General features: G+C 44.6%; 1 protein-coding gene across 3 annotated transcripts in view; it reads left to right on the top strand.

Moving 5' to 3' along the window:
- The first annotated feature begins 1,536 nt into the window (after positions 1-1,536).
- Positions 1,537-21,309, top strand: part of PAPPA (pappalysin 1) — a 179,971-nt gene continuing 160,198 nt past the window's right edge. For all 3 annotated transcript variants that reach the window (XM_065853866.2, XM_065853864.2, XM_065853865.2), the window contains exon 1: positions 1,537-2,418. In XM_065853866.2, coding sequence (XP_065709938.1) covers positions 2,022-2,418 — 397 coding nt within the window. In that variant the 5' untranslated portion in view covers positions 1,537-2,021. The remainder of the gene's footprint in view (positions 2,419-21,309) is intronic.

Here is a 21,309-nt window from a genome sequence, read left to right on the forward strand (position 1 = left end):
GCAAACGAGTAAGAAACTGACAAAAAATATCCCTCCGAAGCCTTGCGAGCATGCAACAACTCTCGTTGAAAAAATTACTTTCATTGATTTTATCATGTGTATTTGAAGTGCAAGTAGTCCCAACAAACTCACACTAATAATCTGCAAAACCAGAAAGATTGCAGCCCCAGGAAAACTCTCTTGCGTCGTTGTTGTTAAACGTTTATAGGAAAGCAAGGTGTGACAATGATTAATTTTGCGATGGAAGACAAAGATGATGTGTGTTACTGGGTTTGTGTCTGAATTGGGTGTGATTTAATTTGGTTCTACTGGGCTTATTCTGAGTGGAATAGTGGCCCGTAGATTGAGAGTGTGCTGCTGCTAAGTCATTTCCACTGATTAAATACTTAGAAAAATGCTTTTTGTTGCCATCAGGGGGAGCTTTTGAGATCGTTCAAAAGTGAAAAAAATAAAAGAAAAAAAAAAAAAAAAGAGGAGGAAAAAAAAAAGAAACGTCCCAGCTCAGAAACAGAGATCTACAAACCAGCAAGCAACCAGAACCTTACCTGTGGCTACAACTAAGCCAAGGAAACCAGGGGAGCTGAATTCCTTAGGCTGAAAAATTAGCAATATTAAGAGAGGATTTTTTGACTCAATCCACCATTTTTTTAAAATAATAATAATAATAATTATTATTATTAAAAAATCAGGAGTCCTTGGAGCATTCAAAAGCCAAATCCTCCTCTGTTGCTACAGCTTCTGGAAGGCAAATGCTCTTCAAAAAGCTTCTCTCCTTTTAGCTCCTGATGATTCGATGGGGACCTTTGATGCAACATTTGGATTAGCTGCACACAACTGCACTGAGGGGGACCACAAAAGGGGGAGCCTGGCTGATTGCATAACTTTAAGAAAATAATAAGAGGAAAAGAAAGAATTAGAAAAAGAGAGAGTGAAAAAGAGAGAAAGAAAGCAAGCAATTAAAAAAAATATCTGAGACTCAAGTTTCAAGACTCTTTATGTGCTGCAGAGGAGCATAAGGTTTACCAGCAAAGTGCAACGGGGAGTCTGAGAGGAGAAATAGCTTTCTCTTTTGCCAAGAAAAAAAAATAGGAATGTGTGTTTTGGACTGGACTGGGAAAGAAAGCTGGGGAGACTGCAAAAAGGGGGGTGCAGGGTTTGTGTCACAGTGATCCATTCATCTTGATTGTCTTCTGTAAAAAATAAATAAGAGGGGGGAAAGTGATAGGGGGAAAGAGGAAGAGAGGAAAAGAAGGGGGGGCGAGAAAGCAGCAAAAGTGTTTGAACCTCTGGAGCTATCTGCTCCTTCAAGCTGATTGATTAGTCATGATCCCTGCAGTTTTAATGGGAATCATTCAATTGGGAAGGTGGAGCACCCTAGAGTAGATTAGCATATTCTTGTTTACTCATCTTCTGAGGGGCTTTTTCTCTTTTCTTTCATTTTGTGGAGAAGAGGGGAGGGGGGGGAGGCTGGGGGGAAGGAGGGGGTTGTGGCTTATGTTATAAAGGAGGCCAAAAAAATAAATAGATTAGAGCATCTTTTGGGGGGAGGGAAATCAGTGGGTCTGAGTCTTGGAGAAAGCTGGGGGGTTGTTTTGGTGTTTTGTTTTGTGTGTGTGAGAGAGTGTGTGGTGGTGTGTTTTTTTTTTTTTTTTTTAAGAAGAAAAAAAATAAAGGGAAGAAAATCCAGCAGAGAAAAGAAGAGAGAGAGGAATTCCAGCTGTGGAGGAATAGAGGAGAAGAAGACAGATAGAAGAGGAAGAACAGAGAAATACATTTCAACCAAGGAGCAGTTTTGACTTATTTTATTTTTATTTGTTTTAAGGAAAAAAAAAATCTATAAGCAGGAAAAAGAAAGAAAAAAAAAAGGAAAAAAAAAAAAGAAAAGAAAAAGCAACTGAGAAGGGTTATAAAAAGAGCAAATACCAAGAAGGGTGAACAAGAGAAGAAAGTCAAGGCAAGGAGGAGCCCAAAGCTGGCAGATCGGGAGGATTTGCAGGGGAGAAGGGGGGGGAAGATTGGAAATGCAGCTCTGGAGTTTGCTGCTGCCTCTCGCGCTCCTCTGCACAGCCCTGGCCAGCGGAGCCGAATGTGGGACGGACGAGCGCTCCCGCAGGGCCCGGAGGGCGGCCAGGCACCGCCGCCCGCTCCGCGCCGCCGCCCCGGGCACCTGTGCCACCAGGTCGGCCCGGGGCAGACGCTCGGCCGCGGGGCTGGAGCCGGGGCACGGCCCCCGCAGGAGGCAACAGCGGGAGGTGAAGGGCGACGAGGAGTCCCTTACCCCGAGCAGGGCGCTCTATTTCAGCGGACAAGGTGACCAGCTGCGGCTGAAGGCAGATGTTGAGCTGCCCCGAGACGCCTTCACTTTGCAAGTGTGGCTGAACGCCGAAGGAGGACAGAGATCCCCGGCTGTCATTGCAGGTAGGGAGCTCATCGTGCCTGTGGCTGCAGCATCCCTGGTACGTGCCGGGAGCCGGCAGAATGGGCGGCTGTAGGCGTGCGTGTGTATTGGTATATGCGTGTGTGCGTTTAACCGTGCCTGTGTGCCCCGCGATGTACGGATGGGTGTGAGTGCATGTGGAAACACGCTTGGGTGTGTTTACTATCTATATATTTGGGGAAATACCGGAGCTCAGCGAACTGTCTGAAAGTATATGCTGGCAGGAAAAAGTTATGTAAACTTTTGCATAGGGAAATGGCAGTATCCTGGGTAGTTTCTTGATATCTGTGTGTACGGATCAAGATGCAGGTAGGAGACAGAGCTCTTACGGGGGGTTTTTACCTGATTTTCAGGTTGGGAAACTGTAAATGCAGCATTTGAAAGTAGCTTGTATGTATGTATGAAAAGAAATGTATGTATCTAGTGTGTGGCTGCAAAGAAAAGCATATCTAAGGTCCTTGTACGATTTCCTCAGTTTTATTAGCTTTTCAGTGTGCTTCACTGTTACCTTTCTAGATGTAACGTCAGCATGTGGTTTCCAAAAAGCTATAAAGGAACTTTTGGCTATTGTGAAACCTCAAATGAATCAAATGAGTTTATAAAGTTCCCAACCCCTCGGCACTCAGCTGGGGCTGGGACTAGCACTGCAGCTAGAGGATGTGTGGAGTATTTTTGTCTCCCCTTAGCAATGGCAAGTGTAACACAAATGACTGTAAGGTCAAATAGCCCTATAAAATCATTTAGTACTCAAAGCAGCTACCAGCGTAAGCTGTCTGAGCTGAAGAATAATGAGGAATACTGCACTTTTCTTATTTAAATTTTATGAGCCCATCATGAATTTGGGTGCTTTTCCCCCTTGTTTGCTCTCTCTCCCCCTCCCTCCCGCCACCTCCCGCCCTCTCCCTGCTTTAGTGATAAAGTGCAGCGGAGTTGTCATGAAATCGGATACTTTTCGGAGGGTTACAAACCCTTATAAATGTTGACACATCCATCTTTGCTCTGAAGGAAGCCATAGAACATGGAAATGTCCTCAAAAAACAAAAAAAGAAAACCGGTCAGAAAGAGAAATGGGTATTGGGGGGGTGCGGAAGACATGTTTTACAGTTCTTTTGGCAAGGAGATTCCCTGAAAGTACAAAGTTTCCATGTCCTAGGATGCCTTAAAGAGACAGGGAGGATTTCCCTTTTCCCTGTAACCGGAGTCGCTTCCGAGCAGAAGGCAGCGGGTGCTGGTGGCACCGCAGCTGCTTGCCCGTCCCTGCCACCTCCCTTCCCTCCGCCGCCCTGTCCCCGACCTGCGCGACTGTCCTTCGCTAGAAAGTTGCCTTGTCCTGAGGAAAACAAGAACTAAGATGACCCCAGCAGCGTGTTTCCTTAACTTTCCCCAATCCCAGCTGCTCCGCTCGCTTGTGGGGAGGGCGACGCGGCGTGTGTGTGGCTGCCGGGGTGGGCAGGAGGTGCCGGGCATGGGCTGGTCCCTGTTGCCTTGAGTAGGACAGGCAGAGGAGTGATTTCATAGGTGAAATAGGTTATTACTTGCTTTATTACCCTTGGCTTTCTCATACTCCACTCTTCTGGTTCCCAGTCTTAGCTTAAACCCCAGGGCTCAAAGTGTTTCCCTTTCAAGTTAGGAAAGGCAGAATTTGGGTTTACACATTTCTCATCAGTGGCAAAACACCCGTCGGTGTACGTTTTCATCCAACACCTAAGACCCCGTGTCTGTCTTCGGTGCAAGTATCTCTAATTCACACAATAGGGAACCTAAACAAACACGCACTAAGATAATTTGTAGTAAAATACTTTAATTGGCTGGGGGAGGTTGGGTTGTTGCCTGTATAAAACACTTGACCCATTTTATGCATGGAAATAACACTCCACTGTGAAAAATGAAAAGAAATGCCCCAGTTTAGCATCGCGGAGCTTGCAGCTCGGCTCGGGAGGACTTTGTGATTTTTACTTTATTTTTAAGCTCCCCTTCCCCCCCTCGCATGCACTCTTGAAGAGGAGCCAGGTTTGGCTCTGTGTGTAAACACCTGGAAGAGGTCCAAGAGGAACTCACTCGGAGTATCCTCTGCACACCACAGCCTCCCAGACCTGCAGCAAGCTTAGGGAGAGATTACGCTTCCCTCAATGAGGAAATCGAGGGTTCTGGCTGCCAAAACTCTTGGCTTTCTCATTTTCACTGTTTTGGGATGTGACAGACTCAGGAGCCCTGCTCTGCCATTGAAGCTGCATCCGTAGGACCCTGCTGAAATCAAGAGCCCTTCTGGGGGCTTGCCGGGGGGGCAGGGACCGGGTCCAATTTGCTGACAGTGCCAGAAGTAGGTTTCTCCCCAACTTTCATCGCATTTGCAAAGTGGGAAACTGTGTGATTGTATGGATCTGAGGGAAAGGGAAGGAGTGGCTGGAAGACACCTCTTTTTTGGAGTCCTCCTTGTGTCTTCATCTGCTTTCTAGCCCCCTACCCTCTGCCTGTGTTGGTTGTCCCCCTTCCACCCCTCCTTGCTGGCATGTGAGTAGTCACTGCAAATTCTATAGGAGCCACATGTGTGCCTATAGGGGAAACCTGTTGTGTCTGTTAAAAAACTCATGTAGGGCCCAAGTTGTTATCAGCTTCTATGCCTGAGCCCTGCTGTATCGGAGCTCTTCTGCTAATCCAGGCTACAGGAGTTTCTGTTTCTCTCTGGAGCCAGCTCTCCTTACGTCACCCTCTGCTGCAGTATTCCATTTGTTTTCATAAACGGCTAATTTTACAGCGCTGTTAAGTGGGTTCGTCATTGTGCCGGGCCATGCCCTGTCTCTGATGATAGGCAGTCCTCGGTGCCCGGCTCTGCCAATTTTCACGCTGGTTGGCAGGGATGTTATTGCTGCCCTGTTTGACTTCAGCGATATCTGTTCTGGCATTTGTCAGGGAAAGCTGTTGAGAAACTGGAAGTCTGACCCATTGATCTGTGTTACGCAAAAGCTCAGAAGCATTTTGGGAGCAGGGCTGTGCTCGGTCGGTGCGGCTCTGCAGCCCGGGCAGCGCTCAGCTCGTACGCACCCGCCTCCCTCCCCGGGCCACACAGTTCTTGGACAAACACTCCTTGGATGTTCGTACCTACCACACAGCACAGTACATCCCTCCTACAAACACACACACACATGTGCACATGGTATTAATCATCCAAGTTTGTGCACTTTCCCCTGTGGAGTCTTTGAATGCATCCCTGGTTGTGAACGAAGGAGTTAAGGTCCGGACTGTAGTCAAGTTAGGTGTAATAATACACACGCTGTGCAAAATAAGACGCTTCAAAGCACCATTGACCTTGCTTCTGTTGTAATCAAAGATATTTCAGTTCTCCTGTGGAAATGCAACTCCATCCTGAGAAACAGGATCCCTGTGAGTCCCTCTTGCTGTGTTTTCTGGTATATGGCTCAGGAGCGGGATAGCTCATGTTTTCGTAGGAAGGAGATGTTGACTCTTTACTGACTGGGAGCTGAGAGGAGCGAGATGAATGATCGGCGGCGGGAGCTGGCGTAAGAAGGCGTGCCTGCTCCAAAGAGTGAAAGTTATTTGTGTTTTGTTTTGTTTTTCCCTTCCCACTTTCACTCTCCTCTGTCTCTATTCCTCTGCCTGCCAACAGAGAGCATGATCCCAACTTAATAAAGCTTCGTATGTAAGGGAGTGCCTATGTTTTCCCAGCTTCAGTCCTTGGTGAACATAAAACTGCAGCAGAATCCAAAGGGAAAGAAATGCCAAAATCAGCACAGTGGAGCTCACATAAAGCCTCAGCTCTTGCATGTGAGAGACTGAGAAACATCTGTGTTGAGGACCAATAATTGGGCAATTATAAAGATGTGTAATTGACACTGTGTAGGTCTGTTCCTTGTGCAGGGTTTAAGAATATATGTTTGTTTAGGGGGGTTAATTTAGTTCCCTTGCGAAGTTTTGGAGTCTGATATTGAATTAATACATTTCAGGCAGAATTGGTGAGCTGATCCTTGTACTGGGGGTGTTGGGAACTTGAGGACATCGTCAACAGAGAGCTTACTCCGGTAGATAGATAATGCAGCATTTTCATGTCTTCAACATCCTGTTGTCTTTTCATTGTGTGGATTTTTCTTGTTTTGATCTATAATGAAGTACTAGAACGAAGGACTATGGAATAAGTTGAATGTAAAACTTGTGAGTTCTGTCATTTCATTAGGGCTGGCACGTCCCTGGGTGATGAGTATGATGGGCAGAGGGGATTGACAGCTGGACCAAAGTGCCAGGAGCATGAACACCTGCCCAGATGTTCCTTCAGGGTGACAAGCCTCCAGTACACCATTGCTGAAGGCTACAAGTAACTCTGTGGCTTTGGCTTCCCTGTAGATGGGTTCAGATGATCAGCCACTTCATCATTATGAATCTGGATAAGGCGTGACTAATAGGCCACTGAAAAAATATGGCACAGCTTGTCATTTCCTAAATATTTGCATTTGAACAGCACATTTCCTTCAGCCTGCAGAAGCTGGGGAAGAAATATTTTTTCTTTCTGTGTGACTTCCAATTTTTTAAGTGATCTTTTGACCAGCTACACATAAGAGTCAGAACAGAGCAGGTATAAGAAAGTTGGGTTTGTTTTGTTTTGTTTTCTTAAATCACTTACTTATAGACTGCTCTAATTAATGAGATGGTAATAAAAGGAAGAGAGAAATTTGACTCTGTGTCGGATGGTAAATTTAGATTCCTAAATGATGTATGGCTGTCTGCTGTAGGCACGGAGATGTGTCCCAGGCTGAGCTCGCCTCTCCAAGCTTCATTTCGGCCTGATTTATTTCAAGCCAGCCTGTTTCAGTTAGAAAGGCTCGTGTGAGGCAGAAAGCAAGCCGAGAGGATGGTGTTTGGAGAGAGAGCAGGAGCGGGGCGCTCCTCAGGGATCTGTGGAGACGTCTGGAGAAGAGCAGAGGAGAGCTGCGGCGGGAGTGCCTCAGTGGTGAGGATGAGAAGCAGCCCTTGGAGAGCCTTCGCACGCTAAGCCATCGCAGAAACACAGACCTGGTCCGTCATTCTGGTGCCTGAAAGTTACCACGTCAGATTGAAGCTGTTCTCCGGGTCCCCACGGCACTAGGGAATCGTTGCGGATGGCCGAGGGGGTCCTGAGGCCACGACCGTGCCAAGTGGAGGTGCCCACCATCACCCCCAGCCACGCATGGTAATAACAAGGGATGCAATTAAATCTCAAATCCTAGAGCTCTCATTGAGCGACTGGGAAGGGCTTTGCTGGCTCCCCAGGGACACAAATCCATAAAGGTAGGTGCCTCTCGTGTTTCTCATGAAGAATATGACAGGGCTCTGCTTTCAAAGAGTGCTCAGGAGTCTGGTTGTGCCGGTCCCATGAGCTTCATGTGTTCATGAGCTTTTGCCTAGACTGGGAGAGATCCTTGGTTGGGTCAACAGCAAAGAGCTGAACACATGGGCACATCCCTGGGGCCTGACTCCGGTTAAACACAGCGGGGACACACCAGCTGGGTGGAGTGGGGATTTTTGGAGAAATGCCTTGTTTGGAGCCCAGGTCTGGCTCCATCAGGACATAGGTGCTGAGCTCCTCAGGGCTGTTGCAAGATGTGTGCCCACAATGCCTGTCTAAGCAGCTTTAGGACAAAAATACTGCAGGACCAATGGGATTTCAGTGCTCTCAAGACAGACTGAGTTCTTTCACCTTGAGTTTCCATTGCTCATGTTGGCCTGAGCCAGAAAAAAGAGCGAAAATATAGTGGCTTTTTTTCAAAAAGACATATTGAAAAAAAAAAAAAAAATAAACCCTTCCATGACTGGGGTCAGCCCAAATGTTCCCATATAAGAGATTTGCTTCCAATTTTAGTTGTTTGTTGTTTGTTTGGGTTTTTTTTTTCAGCTTCTCTTTTCTTTTCTCTCATGGAAATTATAAGAGCAGAAGCAGAGAAGGGACCACCTGGGTTGCCAAATTCAGGCCCCTGCAGTGTCAGGGATATAACAGGAGATAATTAGTCCAGACATTGACAGAATATCCACTTTGTAGGTTCTGATATAGCACAGGCCACAGAAAATTTACCAGTGCTTTACTATAGACTAAAGATCTTTAGCTAAGACCAAGAGCCACCACTACAATGTAAGACAGGAAAAGAGAAGGACAGATTGACATCTTAAGTACCTAAAATCCAAAGGCTGGCTTAGAAAAGCGTTAAGTATGAGAAAGAAAAACATTGCTGGTAGAAGATATCAGCTTTCTTATGTTCAGAAAGTTAAAAAAGAATCAGGTGTTTTGACACTTTTGAAACTTCTACTTAAATTTTCAGCTAGAGTATTTGCCAAACCCGATCCTTTTCCCACAGATAGTCTGTTTTGATTAATTTCCCTTTTTCCTGAGAAAAATATTTTATCAAACATTTCCCACCCTCCTCTGGTCTTAATCTGTGTGGCAGTTCCTACATGGCGTCGTAGTAGGAATGAACGCGTTCACTGTATTACGAGATTTCAAGAAATAGAAATGTATTCCAGATTATCTGAAAATGCATCAGAAAAGCCTTGTTTGATCAGAAGCCTCTCCATTTTTCTCTCAACTATATCAGCTAGGCTAATATCTTCTTTTTCTTCATTTAGCCTCCTCTCTCACTGCTACAACATTTTTCGTCTAACACTGTCTTTACATGATCAGTATTTATTTCTATTTCAAATATGCAGAATATATCAGACTTTTTTGTTTCCCAGGTTCTGGGCACAGAACAATTGACTCTGCTGTCCTTTTTGTTTGGTTATTTTCCCCAGAACAGGAGTTCTAAAAATGAAGGTGTACTTCTGACCTTACGCTTCCACTGCTCTATGGGCATTTCCCTACCTTGGGGTAGCTGATATCTGGATATGATTCTTGGGTTTATTCCTGTGGACAACAAATGCTTGATTGTTTTTCTGCTAATTTCTGCTTGTCCCTACGTTTCTCTCCATTTTCTCTGGTGTGAGCATGCATGCACACACACTATTTCCAAAGCACCTTTGATTTTTTTTCCCAGATCAATAGAGCATTTAAACTCCAACGATCAAGGAAGAGCAGCTTGTTTATTTCCCCGTATATTCTGACACAAGTGGCAGATCTTGTAAACTGCTTTGATTTGACGTTAGTACCTATTATAAAGTTTATTCTCCCCAAAACCATCCATGAAGTCAAAGTCCTCTTATTCTGAACATGAACAGAGCAGAACTCAAAAAGGTGAATTACTATAAAAGGAGTTAAAAGCAGAACAAGAGTGTAAGAATTTGCTTTCCCGTCTCCTTGTTCATAGTGATCAGAACAATTTGCTTAATTGAGGGGCTGTTCAACATCTGTGAGGTTGACAGCAGCAAGTGGGGTGCAGGATGTATCACAGTTAAAACTGTGAACAAACATAAATACAAGTCAGATTGTTCCTTGGTGAGAGTGGAGCTGGATTCATGATGTTAGACTTATGCAGGCAGTACCCTAAACCTGTTGAAGATCGTGAAGAAATACCATTGACCTTGGCCGACTCTGACTTGGGCTCTGATTTCAGAGTCTCTTCTGCATCCCTCTCTGCAACCTGGACCCTTCCATGGTCCTTCAGTAACCTTTATTTTGCTGTCCATGCTTTGGATGTAAGAGAAGAAAAACTGCAAAGCCCAAACAACGGAGAAATTGGCCAGGGGAAGGAGACGTGTTTATTTTAGTTGTTTTTGCTATACTCCAAATCCCACTTTGGCCTCTGTCTCTTTCAATCTTTCTCTCTCTTTTTTTCCTTTAAGTCAGTATTAAAATGAGAACTTATTCAAAACAACATGCTGTCCGGTTTTGTGTTTTGCTGGGTGATGTAAGCGTGTAACTTTCCCAGCCAATCCCTCCACCCTCTCTTATCACCATCCTGGTCTCAGTTCCTTCTCTACTATCTGGTGTCCTTGATTCCCCCGTTGTTCCCTCCCTCCTGCTCCGCACAGTTGCTGCTTTTCTCCTCCCCATCAACACACACCATGTGTAACCCTGCGCTTTCAGTCAGTCTCATCTTCTTTCGCCGCAGAAGGGTGATGTCCCTTTCTTGGGGACCAAGGGTGGCCACCGGCTTGGTGGCTCCAGCCAGGTGGTGTTGGAAGTGCTGTGGGAACAGCGGGTAAGCAGGCTGGGTGTTTGTGTGCTTACTCAGGACATATGCTCATGCATATTTTTCCGGGAATTATTGATATTGTTCTGTTTAATATCCATCCTAGTGGTACACAAACAAGGAGCGAGCAGTTGTTCTCCCAGAGAGGGAACGGGGGCGAAGTGGAACTGAGAAGCATCTGGAATTGGCCTGGTGAAGCAGCATCTGAGAGAGGTGACACCAGCTCATGAAAGCAAAAGAATTACTGTGTTAGAGAGGAAAACCACTCTGTTCTTTGCTGGTTAACTCCTGCGGTCTGGTAGGCTTTGCTTGAGTCTTCCTTTTGAGTGATGCTTAGGGCTCTTTTATCTCTTCTCCTTCCTTCCCTCTGCTGTGTTTTTCCTCCTTTTGCTTATCTAATTTATTGTCTCTTTATTTGCTTTAAATCACTTTCCCATATGGATTTCTCTCCTCTGACCCATCTTCCCCTCCCTCATCTGATTCCCAGGAGTCCTCTGTCGTCATGGAATTGGGAGAAGAGCAGCCCTGTTCCTGACACGGAGCATCAGCTGCAGGCTCCTTTCCTCCTTCGTTTTCTTCCTTGCCTGTTCTCTGCTGTTAGTGTTGGAAGCATATTCTCAAAGATCATCCATTGGATTGAGGAAGGAGATCTTATCACCATTATTTTGTTTGTTTTATTCAAAAGAGGGAAAGAAATGGAAAAGAAAGGCCTTCACTGTTACCAGTGTTACTTAGTTTTGAGTGTAGAGGTTTTTTTTCCTCCTGTACTAATGTACCTAGTGCTGTTATTTCCCTTTATCATTGCAGTAAAGTTGTGGTTTTGCAGTCCTGATAACTGCCTCAATGCATCCTGCCCATGATGGGAAATTTGTCAGGCATGAGCGAACATTGCCCTTAAAATCAAGGAAACTGAGGAATGGAGGGATGTCCTGATTTGTCCAAGCTTTGGCAGTATGGTGGTGACAGAGCTGGAAAAAGAGCCCAGCAGGCTTGGCCTTTTGTGAAACACTTTTTTAGGAGCTATGATAGTTACTCCTCAGCCTGGGTGGTTCTTTGTGTGAAGTCAACACACCCTGATTCCTGTTGGGTGTTTTGTTGTAGCTGCTGATGGTTCCTCGCTGGGTAATTGTTGTACTGAGCTGATGGTGGTTGTGGCCTTTCACCTGGTGTCACCCTGTTGAAAGCAATGGGTGAAGAAGACGCCTTGTATATGTGACATGAGCTCTTTGGAGATGGCAGAAGAATCAGATGGTCTGGAATTAATATCTCTGACACAGACACGTTGGTGGTGTTTGAATCAGCATGAATTATTGTATTTCTCAAATGGAACAGCCCGTAATGGTAGAGAAAAGCAAATATCACCGAGGTCCCTTAGTTCAGAGTGCACTCATTTAAATGGAAATACTTTGATATCTTTGATACATATGCACATTGATTAATATATTGACTTGCAGAAACAGCTTACTAAGCATGTTCCTAAAAAATGCCAAAAATCTGTCTCCTGATATCTCAGGTTATTAATTAAGGGCAAAAGCAACCCATTCACTCCTTAGTTCAATACGAACTAGGTGAGTGGTTGCAGAATGGGCTTTGCACATGTTAGTGCCCCAGACTGTTTCGGGGAGGGGTCGTCATCTAGTCCACGCGCTCATGAATAAATAACCAATGTTTCTGTCAGGAGCATCAACAGAGGGAGGCTGTACATCATACAATCCACGCCATTTTACTCTGAATTCAGCAACATCTGTGCTTGTACAGACTGAGGCGCTAAAGCTGAAATCCGGCGCTTGCATTGCTACTGTCTCACATTGCACCTGTCTTGTGGACAAACAGAGCAGCCTCTCTGGGGTCAAAACAGCACCTTTCACCAGTGATCATTTAATGGGAATTATTTTCTGTGTGAATTAGACAAGAATTGGAAGGCTTCTGCGCTGTAGCTCATGAATGGAGATGCTCAGGGAGAAAAAGCAAATGTTAACGAAACGCATTACGCAGGCGATTTTGAAACTTGTCCTTGGCAGAAGGAGGGGTGAGCAGTGCAAGCCAGATTCTGCTGTTGAACGCACCGATGTAAACCTAGAGTAAGTCCATTAGAGAGGAAATCAAGGGGGCTGCCGCGGAATGGTGAACGTGTAGAATTTGGGGCAGAAACAGAGTACGTGCAGTGGGGAGAATGAACAAGCTGAGGAGTGGATGTCGTGGAGAGCAACCTCCGAGCACCGGCACTGCTGTTGATGGTTTAATTTGGGTGTGTAATGGGTATGGTGATGCAGTGGGAAACATTTGTACAATGTGGGGTTGTTTTTACGTTTTGGAGCATTTTCTGGATGCACCTATCGTAATCCCTCTAGACTGTGAAATTAGGCCACGTACTGGTTTTACAGTGAGCCCTTTGTGTTTCTGGCAGCAAACACTCCTGAACTCTGCTCTCCAGTCTTGTGGCTGTAAACTCCTTCACCCCCTCCCATACTGTCCCATCTCCAGCAATAATATCCCCTCCTCTGTTGATAAACAAACACCCCCAGAGGAAGTTCACAGGAAGAATAGTTATTGAAAATGAACCATGCGGTCAGGTCCAGGCCGTGGGTTGCTGCGTGTTTCCTACTCTACATCTGCTTGTAGGAGTTGCCTTGATGAGACGTCTGCCTGTCTGTCTAACCATGAGTCTTTTTCTTCTTTTCCCATCTTCATGGAAAATGCAGAAGATAAAAGAGAGAATAAAATTAATCTCAATTTGCTTTAAAATCAGCGTGGACAGTATTTGGGAACCCCAAAAAGGGAGGCTAGCTTCAATGAACTTGTAGAATTTCTTCTTGAGAAATACACTAATTTTTGTCTGGACTTCTTTTTAAACACTGAAATGTAGATTCTGGCTTCAGGCAACACTGTTGCTTTTGAGTTGTGCAAAGGCTGGAAAAGGACTAAAACAGCCCAAAGGATAATTGTCCTACTGCAGTCTGAGCAGGAGGCTGATACATCTGGTGTCACCCATCTCTCTCATGGAGCCACCAGCGTAAGGAGGTAGGAGTGAGCAGGACCCAAGGAAACAGCTAACTGTGCAGTCCCTGAGAGCTCTGGAGCAAGGGAAAGGTAGGGATGACAATGGTAGTGGAAAACACAAAATGCTTTAACTTGCTCCAGAGGTCCCCCAAATCCCTCACAGCCCAGGGGGAACCCAAGAAAAAGTCCGTTTATTTGTGGCTGCTCCTGGGTTGTGCCTTTGGTACTGCGCCTTGGTCGGCTTAAGTAGAATTTGAGGGAATTACAGGTTTGTTTCCTTCCAGGAGACACTGGGATCCTGTATAAAGCCTTCCTGGCTATTCAAATGTGTGAGGAAAATCACCAAATTAAAGAAAAGCTCTGGGAGTGGTGAAGGCAGCACTGGAGAGGGCTGTGGCTTCTCACTTGTACAGAGGTGTGGTATTGATATAGTGCTCATGTCACTGTCCCAGGCTTCCTCTCTTCCTTAAGGAATATCTTTGGAAATTGGGAACGAGGGAGTTTAAACAGATTTAATAGATGTGAAAGTCGTAGTCCTACTTTTAGTTCTAAGAGCCTTGAAGGTTTAGATGTATTACAAAAGGTTTCCAGTGCTGGCACAATTTCCGTACCTTAAAATAGGATGGTTTAAAATAGTCTTATCTGTTGCTTTTTGTTGAAAGAGCTGTTTCTCTTATTGTACAAATATTTTCTGGCATGTAATTAATAGCCTTATCTGTAAGACTATTCCAGTGTGGTCTTTCCACCTCCCACCCCAATGGGGAGGAAAGACAATCAGAAATGAGCATTTCATGTCACAGCATGGACAAATTATCAGTTGTTGCACAGTCCCTTTGCCTGTGAACGGATTAAATAAAGAAGGGGGACAGGGTGGTGGTGGAAATGGACCTGATTTATACTGGTGAGCTTCCTTCCGGAATTCCAGGATAGCTGTCAACTCTTCCTCCTAGGAGGAATATTGAGCGATTCGTTCAAGAGCTCTGAATTAATGAAGAGCAGAGCATCTTCTGCTCATCTTTGCACTGGGAAAGACTGGAATTCCCCAAAGTCCTCTTGCTAGAGATGGTTTAATCAAACAGACTGTTTACATTCTGTGTCTCACCAGGGGCAACGCTCGAACAGGGGTGGTCTTCAGCTATATGCTGTAATACTAAGGGTTTATTTTATTGTCTTTCAAACATCAGCATACCACCAGTTTTACTGGGAAATGGCTGTATCCAAACACCTGCAGGCTCCATGGAACAGACCAGAGAGAGAAACAACAGCAGTTGCATCTCACAGAGGCAAAATGACACTGCCAGGGGTCTGCACTTCTTCTCCAAAGGTTTCTGCAGGGTTGGGATTTGGCAGCAAAGGTGGTCCAGGAGCACTTGTGCTCATGGACGAAAACACCTTGCAGAGGTAGGAGCCTGAGCACTGGACCAAACTCTTCTCTCTGCTTCAAGCACTGATGGCAGAGGCAAGAGAAATATGGTGTTTCTGCCCCAGCCAGGCATTTTGTTTCACACTGTCATGGCCAAACTATTGTAGTGACCAGTTTCTGTGCTCTGATACTTAAGAAGGCACTAAGTGAAATGGGAGCTGTGTATTTCAAGAGAGAGAGGGAAGAAGGAAGTGAGACTAGAGTAGCTCTTCCTGCTATTGCCCATCTGCCTCTGGATGAATGTCGTTTGCACTTATATCTAGAAACCAACACTTTACAACACGTCTGTATGTCTGAAATGGGCCACAAACCTTGAGTCCGGATCTAATCTTGTGTTCAGATACAGGGTTTTTCTGAAAAAATATTTTGGTATCTTCTGGAAGTGATGTATTTCCGCTCCCCATGCGCAGGATTTTCTGTGCATCATTGAGGAGGATGCACGTAAGTAGGCAGCGAGGCCAACATTCTTCCAAACCCAAGCAATCCAACCAGCTGTTCAGCAGGGATGTTATTTATTGAGAACTGTCAATGTGTTCAACACATGGTGTCTTTTGCACTGACGAGCTCGCAGCCTGGCTTTGATGGGGATTCTCTGACACTTGTCAAACACTGGGGACACTTGTCAAATACTGGGGACAGGGCAAGTTTTTATGTGAAAATTATTATAGAAGGGCATTGCAAAAATATGTTCTGTAAGGAAAGGAGAGACAGAAACTCTCTGGCAGAGAAGAAAACAGAGGGATTTGCAAAGGGTTTCTTTTTGGCTGGCGGTCGCGGGAAGAGAACAGAGATTTCCTTCAGCGATAAATTAGATGCTTTGGGAGAAAGAGAGTGTTTGTGTCAGCGGTGATGAAACTGCTGTGTGAGAGAGAAGCAGGCTCCCTCTTCTGCTAATCCAAGCTGCTTGTTTTGTGGCAGAGTGGCTGGGGTGCACAGGTTGCTCTGGGATTTTAGCTCCTGCATTGCAGTTGCTCTGAGGTGCCTTCAGCTCTGTCCTTTCCATCTGTGAAGGTGGGGTAATGGTTCTCAGCAGCCCTTAGAGATGCTGTTTGTAAGGATGAGGTAATAACATCAGTGCAGCGACAGTGATGCTGTAAATCGCAAATGCCACTCCATGGTACCAAAAGGAAGAAAGACTCAGCCAACAAGTCCTGATAGCCAGGGTTGTGTTTGGTCCCTGCAGCACTGGGCTATGATAAAGAGAAGACTCAGGTTGTGGGATGCCAAAGAGACAAAAAGACAGAGGTATGTCTTGCCAATCTCACACTTATCAATTTGTCCCATCTTTTTGCTCTTGACTTATGTAAGCTCATATTCATGGGCATCCCAGGTATTTATTTTCCCTTACTGAAAAACAGTGTGATTCTGGCCACGTTCCCTCCTATTCAGCACAATGCAATCTTGGCTCTTTACTAGTTAATATTTTCTGTCAACAACCTGCAAGAAAACATAAACTCAGTGCTGATAAAATTTGCAGATGTTGCAGAGTTCAGGGAGTGGTAAACAATGACCAAAACAGGACTCTCTTTTGGGTGTTTTCAAAAATTGAGAACATGCAAACAGTATGCATTTAGAGTAAAGCCAAAAGTGAAGTCATATGTATAGAAAGATGGGCAGCAGGTCAGATGTAAAGGATGGATGGTGGGGGAAGGGACTTTCACCTGGAAGCTGAGTGTGTAGAAGTAACCACGTGTTGGAATAGATAAAACATGTCAATGTGAGCTGCCAATGTGATGCTGTGGCCAAAGGTTTGGAGTCATCGTTGGCTATGGAAATAGGGAAGTGTTGAACGGGACCGGGGAGGTTCTGTTGTCCTTGTGTTGAAACTGTAGTGGTACTGCTGGAGCACTTTGTCCAGCCCTGGTGTTCACAGTTTAAGAAGGATGTTGTATGAAAGAGGATTTAGAAGGGGAAAAAAATAACCATGACGATAATTATAGGATCTGTAACAAGACTTGAAGTATTTGACTCAGAAAGATTAAGAGGTGGCTTGATCATTACGATCTTTAAGTATAAGTTTGGGGAATATTAATCTGATAATTGGAGGTTGGGAATCTAATAATAGAGGATATGAGTAAATCCAATGGATGCACATGGAGACTAAGCAATTTCAGAACAGAGAAGAAATGCAGTATTTTAGCTCTAAGAGTAGTCAACCATTGAGAAACCTTTCCGAGTAGAATGGTGGAATATCTATCACCATAACTTTCAAGTTTAAATTTAGTGTTTTTCCAAATTACAAGTTTTTTAAAGAGGAGTTAATTCAGTCCTCACCTGTATTGTGTCTGAGCACTTCTGTAATGTGAGATTATTCTGGGGTTTTCAGCTATTATTGCAATAATAATTGAAGCCAATAGTAAAACACAGGTAGCACCAGGATGCTAATTTCAAACCTTTAAATTTTCCGGTTTTTCTGTGGATTCTCCTTGAAAGTGATAAGGTATTTCTAATCACCATAATATTCCCACCTCTTTTTTTAGTGTCTTCTGGCATTGCTATAGTTGAATTGTCAGGCTCACTTTCATATGATGTTCTTGATCTTATTTAGATTTTGTCACTGAGGATCAACTTGGCTTTTCCCCTTCAAAACAGTCCAGTGTGCCAGTCTGGAAGACAAGCTGCAAAACAAGACCGAAATCTTTTCTCATTGAAGATAGCAATAGTTTTACTGTTGACTTCAATGATGCCCAGAATTTACCTCCAGAATATGACTTTGGGGAGTGAGGTCAAGGTTTCCTTCTAGAAGCTGGAGCATTGGCGAGGTCAGGGCTGTGAAGCTAGCACAGCGATCGGCCCTTAAAAACAAAGAAGTGAATGAGAAGGCAGAAAATAAGCTTGGGCTGACTTTTGCTTGTCCTCTCCTTGCTGGGTGGTCTGTGTTACGGTCTCAGGGCAGAGCAACGGTCTGGAAGGGTATGTAGGTTGTGTGCTGAAATGACCTATTCCTGGGACTTTGGCCGGGTTGCAACCAGAAAATATAGAGCAAAGACCTATCAAAGGTAATTAGTGTTCTGAGACAGGATTTTATTTCATTTGAGCCACGCTCAGCTGGAGACTGTTTCTCAAAATTCAGATTTAAGCCAAATGCTCGAAATGCCCCGGTCTGCTCCCTCAAAGCACATGTACACATAGGCCTATGCACAGAGAAAGTAGCACATATACATGCTGTTTTGTTAGTCTTCATTTCTTTGGTTCCAGGTTTAACCAAAAGTGGAAGGGCTGAAATAACATAAGAAAGGTTGGATATACGATATTTCCTGCTGCTCAGCTAAACACAAGAATTGCCAAAAATCTTCCAATGTAGCTTGATTCTTTTACATTTTTCTCCCAGTTCTGCAGACTTGAGGAGGTCAATTACTTCTGAGAAGCGTTTGACTTTGGCAATGCTTATGGAAAGCGAAGTAGAATTATGACCTTTTGGAGTTCTGCCCATCGCTGTCCCATCTTGTCCTTTAAGAACTAAAGGCTGAATTTTCAGCTACAGTCTTCGGCTTAATAGGTGTGAATTTGTTTCTGTACACTTCTAAGACTTTGTGAGTACCTGCGTGAGAATTTGCTTTTAGATGTCTATTTATTTGTGCTCACAGATCAAGCGATCACTGATATTTGTAGAGCAGAAATACAGGCTCAGGTATTTGCAAGAGGAAAATTGTACCAAAACAAATGAAACTGGATTCAAACTGAGCAGAAAAATAGAGGTCTAAAATTATATACTTAGGTTAGTATGTGGTGACTACAGCCTATCTGGAATGCATACTATAATAGTTATATCATGTTAGAGAGGCAGGTTTTTTTTCAGCAAGATGTTTCCTAGAAAGCAGAAACATCTCTGTGGTTTGTGTATGGGTTTGGAACTTGTATGCAAGTATGGAGCGGGGAATTTGAGGCATGAAATAATCATGATGAGAGAAGGGCCGGATCCCTTTCAAAAGCGACAGCAGCAAACAGGCACCATCGGCTCCGTTCCGCCTGCTGTTGCTGCACGCTGTTCTGGGTATTGCAGCGGAGACGTTTCTTTTAAGGTTGGTAAATTCCTCAGTTGTTTCTATTAGTACAGGAAAGATGCAGACATATGAGAAAGCCAGATGCAATAAGATATTTGAGCCTGGATAAGATCTTAAGATATTTTTACAAGAAGATGTTTAATTTGCACTGAGGCAAAGACCTTGCATGGTATGAATCAGTGTAAATGCACTGGAACTACTCGGTTTTGCACTCACAAAGTATCTGCCCAAGAATGTTCTCAAAATCCAATTAAATAACTAGAACTGTTTCATGTGGAAATGCCCCTCAATTACAAAGACAAGTCTAAGCTATCATGATGTGATTTTTACAGCCTCCTTGCAGGGTGCCTTAGTTTGCATTCATGGAATTTTTTGTTTTTGTTTTGGTTTTGTAATAATGTGGATGTTGGCCATCTGTCTGATCCTGGAAAGGTTGTAAGGTTGTCCCCGCTCCCCAGGTCCTCTTCCCACTCCCTCATTGATCATAATGTTTGATTTAGGTGCCACTAGATTTCCTCCTTTGTTCTCCAGCCCTCGCTTCCCCCCAACAAACACACACGCATTGTGCAATGGTGTAAAAGCTCTTGTCTCTGCAGCTGGGAGTAGTAACTGCTCAGCTGGTTCCAGTGCTGCCCTAAAGCTGCTGTAAAGGTCAGAGACAAGGGAATTCTAAAAAGCAAAACAAGCTGTGTTGTTGTCCCCCGCTTCAATCCTGGCTAGGTGTTTTGATCAGCACCACATGCAGTCTCAGGCATAGAGCTCCAGTTCTCACTGCTGTGTGTTTCTGGCCATCGAGGGGGTTCCACAGGGCAGCATTTTGGGTGTTTTTCAGCCCAACTACGGGCTTGGCTGCTGTTGCAGCTGATGGACTTGTAGTGCTCATCAGGCACAGAGCACATTTTGAAAGGAGGTGCCATACTGAAGTCCTGGTGGGCTGATGGGTGTTGTGCACGGTCATCTGATGGCACAGATGTGCCCCTAATCATCCTTCCAGGAGAACGTTTCCTCCTGGGATGCTCTGGCCATCTGATCTGCTCTGAGGTATGCTGACCTATCTTGACCCAGTTTATGATCAATTCTCTCGGCAGTTTTCTAAAAGGAGCCCAGAAAATACCACTTTATCATTTGAATTGGCTGGAAGTTATGGTACTTACAGCTCTGTTCCTTCCGTAGAAGATACTCTCTGTGTTTGCTCTTAAGCATTAGCTCTCAGAAAGGGGAGGAAAGCCGCTCTCTGTTAGCATGTGTACACAAGAGCAAATTTCTCTGTGGAGCTTTAATAGCTAATCAGTATTTGGCTGATAGTGCAGGGAGGAGCAGGAGGAGATGTGGAGGCAGAGGTAACATGTTCCACCAAGCACACTGCTGGGTACATTCATCTGTGTGTGGAGAGCGACCCTTTTGCTGATGTGCATTGTGTTTATGTCCTTGTTTTTGTAACTTTGGTTGTGTGCTTCCAGTTTTGTGTGTGTTACTTGGGCATGCGTACGTGGAAGACGGGTGATTTTCATGCATGCCTCTTGATATGCATCTGCGTGTTTTGCAACATCTGCTTTTAAAGTGACAATGATGTTGATGCTGGATTTCTCTAAAGGTGAATACACTGGCTGAGCTACAATAGGATGGTTAATTCATAACCCAGCTCTGCTGATCAGTGAGCATAGATAAACTTGGAAGTTGAGAGGTGTGTTAAGGTCCCTTTGAGGCCAAACCAACAAACTTACTGAGGGGTTTCCATTCCCTGTATTTGAAGGATATCTGAGTTTTCATAAACACTAAACTCAGCTTTATTATCAGCAGCACTAGAGTATCTAAAACTGGCATCCAGCAGCCTGAATTCTTGTCTGAATCAAGCCTGAGGCAAAGTCTGCCGTGTTTATGACATACACCAGTGATTCTCTGAAGGAACACGCTGATGGCTGCAGAGTTTATGACTTAATGTTAAGTAGTACCCAAAGGAAGCCTGACTGTACAATCTTGAAACCATCCCTATGTCTGCATGTGTTGTGATTATCTCTAAGAACGTGGACGCATGCTCATTTTTCGAGCTTTAACCAAAAATGTTCAGTTTCTGAGAACAAGGCAGGAGAAATAACTTGTTTTGTAGATACTGGAAATCCTTACCCTTGTTCTGTGGAATGTTCCCATGGTCCCAGACTTTATAGCAGGGGCTGAAGTTTGACCCTTGCGAAGGATGTGCTTTTTCCTATCCATCTAAAAACCCGCCCAAAACTAGTTATTAGATCATAAACAACCACAGACTGTTAACCAAGTACCAGTCTCCACTGGTTCTGCAGATTTATTGTGAAATGCTGAGGAAGATCTAGATAAGAAGCC

This window comes from Patagioenas fasciata, chromosome 20 (assembly GCF_037038585.1).
Source record: "Patagioenas fasciata isolate bPatFas1 chromosome 20, bPatFas1.hap1, whole genome shotgun sequence".
Classification (NCBI taxonomy): domain Eukaryota; kingdom Metazoa; phylum Chordata; class Aves; order Columbiformes; family Columbidae; genus Patagioenas; species Patagioenas fasciata.